Below are 8,094 nucleotides of genomic sequence, written 5' to 3' on the forward strand. Positions count from 1 at the left end.
AAATAAACGGAGTGGCACCTCATCACTCATTCCTTCCCGTCACCACCTCTGCTGCTACGAGCGCTTGGTTGGCCCTACGGCCCAATCACAGCCTAGATTTACCATGAAGGGTAACATCGAGTTGCCTAGGTAAAAAAATAGACAACTATGAAGTTGTACAGACCCTAAAATCCTTTCTTTAGAACGAATCAGAACAGAGCGCTGGGACCACAGTTCTCCAAGCCAAGAGGAAGCTTCTCTCCGATATCCCTGGACCCTTCCTGCACACTCACGAGGGGAGATTCCAAACAGCTGATGCCTCTATATGAATCTTTAAAGCAAAATTCTTTTAGATGCACTTCAGAACGTTTAGATGTACTTCAGCCCTGGCCAGCTGCCTGGCTCAGCAATAGAGCAGGGGAAAAAAGACCAGCTCTGAGCAGAAATCCTCAGAATCCTTGAGAGCTCTTCCAAGAGCAGAACCACCAGAGTTCCTGCACAGGGAGGCTGGAGTTCAGCATCACCAGCCTTTCCCTGGTTCTCGAGTAGAGGTAGCACGTTTCATTAAGGAGCTGGGACGCTTCCAAAAAACCACACATAGCTTTTCAGGCCCATAAAGCAGAACATAATTACACCAGATAAAAAATAAATATTCGTTTGCAATTTTGGAACACATGAAATCATGAAATTTCCTGGATGTGAGTCTTCTGCGTATTGACTTTGACTGTGCTACGTGAAGATGTAATAGCCGGATGTTTGTAAGCTCCTCGCACCTGGCAGCCTCACCTGGAGGAGGAGGGTGGAGGAACTTTACTATGCAAATTACTTCTCTGAGGAGTCAGTCCGGAGGATATAAATATTAATGGAATCATGTCAAGCAGTTCTCTGATAAATTACTCCCACCAAAGACACATGGAATCCTATGCTCTGGCTCTAGTAGCAGGAATTCTAGTCGGTTTTGTATTGCTGGTTTTAATTGCAACTTATGGCAAGTCTTTCAAGGCAGAGATCCCTCCCGACGTGGACCAGCCCTCAAAGCTCTGCCTATACCACTGCGTATACACTCTGATGGAAATTCTGGTGAGTTTATCTGGCTTGTGATATTGTGATTTTCAAGAAAGGAACAACCTGAGTAGAGCTATGAAGATACGCATTTAAATATTACAGCTATGTGTAACGGGAATCCCATAGCAACACAGGTTTAAAGATAAAGGCCAAAGTTTGATTTGCTATTCTGTTACTGAACACAAAATCAGTCGGTAGGAGATGAGTTCTTTCAAATACTGAGATATGTATTCTTACGCCGCAACTGTAATTTGATTGTCTTCTATAATGAAATGATTGCTCCTGTGGATGACAGAAGAGGTGTGGATATAATTTTTATGAAAAATAATAACTAAACCTTCTGTATCTTAATGCACTTTGATATATTTAAGGCACTTTCCTAAATTTTAGAACTACCTACAGTAATTCTCTTACTTGTGATTCCGTTCTTATTTCCACAGTGACTAAATTACCGTATCTTAGTTAAATATCATGGAATCACATAGGTTGGGAGGCACCTCCAGAGGTCATCTAATCTAACCTGCTGGCCAAAGCAGGTTCAGCTGGACCTGCCAGCACTTATTTAAGAACTTGTAAGGCAGACCCCCTGGGCTGTGTGCTTTGACATCAGGGAAAGAAACAGCTCTTGCCCAAAAAGCTTTCCGAGCAGGCAACAGGAGCACGCGGGAGCAGCCTAAGCCCTGCAGCATCTGTCAAAAGGAAGGCTGCAGGTACATCAGGGTGGTTTCACTCATGTTTGTACAGAGCGCATCTCACGTGAAGGCATTCTCTCGTGCCCTACTTATACATCATGAACAGAGTTTATCAGTCATAGTTTCAGGCCCGCAGCTGTAAGGGGGATTTGTGGCGCCATCAAAGACTTTGGCATGTTGCGTGGACTTACCCAGCACCACCCACCAAACCCAGCAATTGCCCTTGGTGCTGCGCTGGCCTCGGCCACACGTGCCCTTCTGCACCGCCTGGCATGAGAGAGGAGTCTGCCCTCCTTACATCTCTCACACTGCTTTTCACGCTAAGCTATATATAAAATTAATACAATAATGTGATTATAATACGATAATAAGACTGTGTGTTATTAAGTTCTTTATGTTTCTATACTGGGCTGGATGAAAACATTCTTTCAGATGATTCTTTTTACCCACTTTTACAGCTTCTAAGTGGCTGTTATGCAATGGCACATATTCTCTCTTCACTGCTAATATGTTCCATAAATTTCAGCTTCCTTTTCCTGGATAGTTTTAAAGATGCATTTCACCATTTACCATGCATCGAATCTATTTCTCTTCTTTTTTTCCAAAACTTTAAGACATCTGCTGGCACTTCTGGTGATTTTCTACCTTTATGTTTACACTCAGGGAAGTAGCCCTCACAGTGAGGACTTCACAGGCTTCTTACAAAGTGCACGATGCTCTGTGCATGGCGCATGCACAATGCGCACACCCTCAGCTTCCGATGACTGCTGCTCAACTTGTGCAAGCGATGTGTCTGCCTGTACTGTATGTTGCAGTAAAGCCCTCTTTTTTCTGCAAAACAGGACAACCTTTTCCTCTTTTCTTCCACCTTACTTGCAATGTGTCTCAGACAAGCTACAGCAAGCGTTAAATGTGCACACAAGTGTCACGGCCATGATGCTCCTGCTGCCTTTGTCCACACACTGTCATAAAGAAATCGATGGCAATCCCAAACAGAAGAGATGAGAGAAAGCCTCTGAGCTCACCTCCTAGCTTTTGTTTTATTCTATTCACACAGCTCTGCATTCAGCCTACCTGTGCTTATTGCACTGTGATACAAGCTTTGGTGGTCGGTATTTCAGCTGGCAAAGCAGAGCACTTCAAAGTGACTTACAGAAAGCTGTCTCATGTAATCTTCAAGTCCATAAAGCTCAAATTGAGTGGTTTTTGCTGGTTGGCATGTGATATCATAATTATTTTTCAAGTAAAAATCTGGTCCCCATATGATCTTCCACATAAAAAGCCAATTTGGGCCAGAATTCAGGTGCTCCATCAATTTTTCAAAGACCCTATTTCACAAGAAAAGGAATGCTGACGGGCTGATGTGGGTCCTCCTTTTCTGACATGTACACACATTTTAGAACCTGGCTTAGATATTTCACATCTGTCTAGGAATAGTCATAATTCTTATTTTTTGAGTGTATTGTTATTGGTTCTGAAGTGTTTTGTAGTTACTGATCAAGAAGTTTTTCAAGAGAATACATACCAAAGTCCCCATTCTCCTTCATGATGGTCTTTTTGCTGAATGTGAAGGTGTCTCTGTGATGTCAGGAGCTTGTAAGGTAAGGAAAGGAAAGAGGGTATTTCAATAGAATGCTCTGATACCACACTTATTAGATATAGTACTACCCATCATCTGAAAGCCCTGTAAAAACTCAAGAATGTTTGAAAGTACCGGTGAGATTGACTAAGCACGGCATGGCGTTTCTGCCAAGTTCAGCCTTTCCAAAATCTTATCTCTGATGAAAAGACTGACTTAAGCGCTTGGAAGAGTTTTTGGAAATTGCTGTTTGGGGAAGGTTCTATTAACCCTGGGGTTTCTGCCATGATTGCCTTGGCTCTTATTCTCCTCTTCATCATGATATCTAAACCCGTGTTTTCAAATACGAGGTAAGAACTATATATATCCATTTGTCTCTAGGAACTGGGACTTAAAACACCCCAAGCAGTGCTGGCAGTTGCGGCACAGTGCTGTGAAAAAACTCCAGATCATCCCTGGGCTCCCATCTTTGTTTCTAAATTATTTTCTCTCTCTTCTTTCTAAATTATTTTCTCTCAGCTCATGGTGGTTTCTTTTGTGACTCCTCACCCAACTTGTTTACTGCAGCCTGGTCTAGATTTTTGGGAAGAAAGAATCCGTGTTGTTTGAGAAAGGCCTTGGTGAGGAACGGGCTGTTGTAACATACTTGAACTAGGAGATCTTACTAGGAGATCATATGTGCATGACAGCTGGGATCACGCTCCTAGGCAAGTTCTGCCTCTTTGTCTTTCACATCAAAATTACTATTTAAGGCCGATATTTGAATTGTCTCTGAGGGAGCCAGAGCAGATCTAAATTAAACACAAGGCTGGAAAGAACAACTGGCAGGAGCACAGCTGGCCATGAGCTCACAGGGCATTGACACAGCAGGGCCACGGAGGCTGCTGCTGCCCACAAGAGAACAATACAATTTGCAAATTGCTTGTGATGTTTATCATCATTCCAGAAGAATGAATTGTAATAGTCTATGGGGCCAATTAAGTCACCACTTAATTGGGAAAGGCAATGTTGTCCCTAGCAGGAAATGCATCCATTACAGCGCGTGTTCAAATTAAAGGATTCCGGTGTGATCTTCAGGCTCTCTGAATTGTCAGCAGTTGACGGGACTTGGATAAGAAAATGTTGTGCCATATTTAACAAACCTCCGCCGTTTTCAGAATATTTGTTTCTCTAATTAGATATAGGAAACTGTATGGCCATTTCATAAAGACCTGTGAGATCCTGAGAAAGGCAGCAGTTTCGCGGCTGGAGGAGGAGATAAGGTTTACAACCATTTTCACCAGCTCCTCATTAAGGCCAGCGGCCCCTCCTTATTGATTAAGGGCACTAATGGTTTTCTTAAAGCTTGAAGCTTGTTCTTACTGACCCTGTGGCACGGAGATGACCTAAAACCCACTAAGTTACCCAACCCTGCACACAAACTGGCCCCAGTCTGTTTCTCCCAGTAACTAAATGCTGCTGTGCTAGGGACACACACTTTAAACTGCAGTACACAGCCCCACTTCGTAATCTACGGAGATGAACAGGCATCTCCAGGGCATGACTGAACACACCCGACACGGGAACCCTCCTCAAGAAATGCCTCTTTCTCTCCACTGATTAGAGGCTTGAGCCTCAGGTCGTGACTCCAGCTGCCATACCTCAGCAAATACCTGGCGTGACTTGCAAGTCCAGACCACGGAAACTAGAAGGTATTTATATAATATACTTCATGGAACAGGTATTACAACATTCTAGAAATAATGGTACCTCATGAGGATGTACATTTTCACTTTCGTACCTGAGATCCCAAAGCCACTGGAGTTACCTGTCGTGATCTTACAAAGGGGCAAACAACCAGCACAATTATGCTAAACATAATCTAGAAAAAGACAGCCTGGGGCCTTCATAAAGACCTGAATTCCCTGTACTCGTTTCTCATTTTTCCTGCTCTATGTACGTAGGCAAAGAACTTGGAAAGCTTGGGTATCTTGAAGGAGCATGTACTTATGAGGCTGGTGGTTGACGGACTGCCGCCGTGCAGGGATTCAGAGCTCTGCGTAAAGGATCTGCATTTTGAGGAGGTGCCAGTGAGGATTTACCTCTCAAAAGCACCAGCTGCAAGCAAACGGAGAGGAGTCATCTTCTTCCATGGAGGATGCGGGATTTTCGGAAGCATCAGTAAGGAACTGGAAGAAAAAATATGATTATTTAAGACTGTTAACCACGTATTTTTAAAAACTCTCCTTAACCTGAGAAGTGACTGAAGCTTAGTTTGAGAGATAAAAAGCACTTAGTGTTTTGTTTCGTAAACTCTCTAATCTGCATTTATTTAGTACCTACATTATTTTTTTACAGGACAGAGCAATCTTTATGACAATGATACTCCTTACAGTAAGCAGTGCTGGTAAAGAAATAAGTTATTTTTTTTGGTCTGAAGACCTGACAGAAGTTATTAACACCTGCAGCCCTCCCCCTGCTCTCTGCAGCGCATTTACTGGGACTTCTACACACAATGTTCACGGCAGTTCGGGCGGCGCACAGCCGCCGTTTTAGAATGTATGCCTTGATGCACGTACTTTAGTTATGGTGTCCGTTTCGTCCCAGTTTAATTGCTTAGAGAAAGCAGATAATTGCAAACATGGAATTTACAAAGAAACTGTTCTACAGGCAGTAGAGATGCACACATCTTAAATGGCATTAGAATTCTGTAATTGAAAGAATACACCATTGAGTAAACACCTGTAAACCAAATCTTCTGCGTGCAGCAAATTCAGAATTAAGGTGGAAGGAAAAGTCAACATGTCTTTAAATACATGAAAAGAGCCATTTTCCTGCCCAGAACTTTACCATGGAATAACTGTATAATTAGACACCGTGACACAATCTGGATGCATTAGATTTCTGTCGGAATTAGCCACACAGAAATACAGATTTCACAGGGCATGTCCCAGCTGCTCCCTTCATCTCTGCCTCAAATCCATTTAGACATGGCTGCCATACCACGATCAGCTCTTCCACAGCACAGTGATACCACACACCCAACTCAGACTCCCATTTACTATTTTAAATAAGTTTTCACAAAGTTCTCAAGCCATTTTATCCCTTACAATGGCTCTTAGCAGTTGTGCACAATGATCCCAGAGCGGATCACCCAGTTCCACCCCCCGCCACGGGCAGGGACACCTCCCACCAGAGCAGGGTGCTCACCGCCCCGTCCCCCTACATGTGTGAACTTTCCCGTGTGTCCTCATCACCAAACTCTAGACTAGTTTCATCTTAGAGAAAACGTGGCCAGCTCCCTACACAGGCAAGGGGCCCGCGTTCCATCATGGCAGTATGCCGAGGGTGGGAGAAAAATAAAAAAGGGTGACATTGCTTCCATTATTGTAAGATATTAATTACATTAACAACATTTCTGCTTCAGGAAGCCATGAAAGAATATGCCGGTACATAGCCAGAAAATCCAATTCGGTGGTTGTGTCTGTCGGGTAAGTGAGCTCCAGCCAGCGTTGCTCCCAGAATTAGACAGTTCCTCCACGTCCCCGCCTTGCTCCCCAGCGCCAGTGCCCACCCTGTACTTACATTTCCTCAAATGTAAGAAAAGAGACTGAGCTGTGCTGTTGTCTACCCCTGAGCTGCTGCTTTGTGTGAGCGAGCACGTGCCATGAAATGATGGTGAGAAAGACCTGATACAGGTTTATAAAGTTCCAAAAGTAACCCCCGCCAGCTGCTTGCTCATTTTACATCATTATCACCGCAAAAATCTTTGCCTTTGCTCTTTTCCCAGTTTCAGCTGTTAATATTTAGGGGGCTTTGGAGCTAATTTTAAAGAGTAATATACCTAAAATTTAACATTTAAAAAACCCACCCTGCATGGATCAGTGCTTTCTCTTAAAAGATGTTTTGCTTATGGAAAAGAGCTGATGGCATGAAGAAACTTTAGTTTCCAACAAATTCTGCCATAAAAACATCTATTACTAAAGAATTCTATTAAGTTGGGATGAACTGGTTTTGAGAACGAGTTACGTATTCCATATCTTTTCTGGGTAAGTCACGATGTGTTTAAAGTGACACTGAAATAAGACGTTGATGTCCTTTTACTCCCTAGTTGTTTTATTTATGAATCCTTGAATTAATTTCACGGAAGTGACAAAACAAACGCAGAAGCCATGCCTTTCAGCAAACAGCAAAGGGTTACGAGAGAATGCCTGCACTGTTACATTGGTAGCATTTATTTCTTCATTATTGAACTTAATCTTCTCCAGAAAGCCCTAAGACCACAAATACAGAGAATAAAGAACCATGGCTGTCAAAAACGTAGTCTCAAAGTAGTTTTATATGTTACTGGAATCAAATTACAACACTTTAACTCAACTGAGTATCTGCCTGTTACACCTGCCTTGCTTTTCATTCTATGAAAGTCAGTTTAAGAAAAATCTGAAGAGGTTGTTATGGAACATCACCCCCCTGTAATTCACTTGTTCCAATTAATAAACTACAGGAACGAATTGCCCACCAGAAGCTATTCTGTCAGCACAGCGCATTTACTCTAGGGAACTTTATAAAGTAGTAGATTATTAAATTATTGGGCTTTTACTCAAAATGTAACCATAATAATAACAGACAATACTGTACTAATACATAATCACCGAGTAATCCGTGTCCCCAGTGTAAAAGCTGAGGGTGCAGGACGTGGCAGGTCCCATGGGGAGGCAGGGGGTTCGGGCTCTGCGGGCACAGGAGCAAAGCCCAGCGGAGAGCGGGAGCTGCCACCAAGTGATTCTATGATTCTATGAA

The 8,094-nt window shown here is 43.0% G+C and overlaps 1 protein-coding gene across 1 annotated transcript in view; it reads left to right on the forward strand.

The window, feature by feature from the left end:
• The first annotated feature begins 849 nt into the window (after positions 1-849).
• LOC104276799 (arylacetamide deacetylase-like 3) overlaps positions 850-8,094 on the forward strand; it is an 8,336-nt gene continuing 1,091 nt past the window's right edge. Inside the window, exons 1-3 of the mRNA XM_009873236.1 lie at positions 850-1,059; positions 5,259-5,475; positions 6,722-6,785. Coding sequence (XP_009871538.1) covers positions 850-1,059; positions 5,259-5,475; positions 6,722-6,785 — 491 coding nt within the window. The remainder of the gene's footprint in view (positions 1,060-5,258; positions 5,476-6,721; positions 6,786-8,094) is intronic.

Source organism: Apaloderma vittatum, unplaced genomic scaffold (genome assembly GCF_000703405.1).
Source record: "Apaloderma vittatum isolate BGI_N311 unplaced genomic scaffold, ASM70340v1 scaffold4560, whole genome shotgun sequence".
Taxonomy (NCBI): Eukaryota; Metazoa; Chordata; class Aves; order Trogoniformes; family Trogonidae; genus Apaloderma; species Apaloderma vittatum.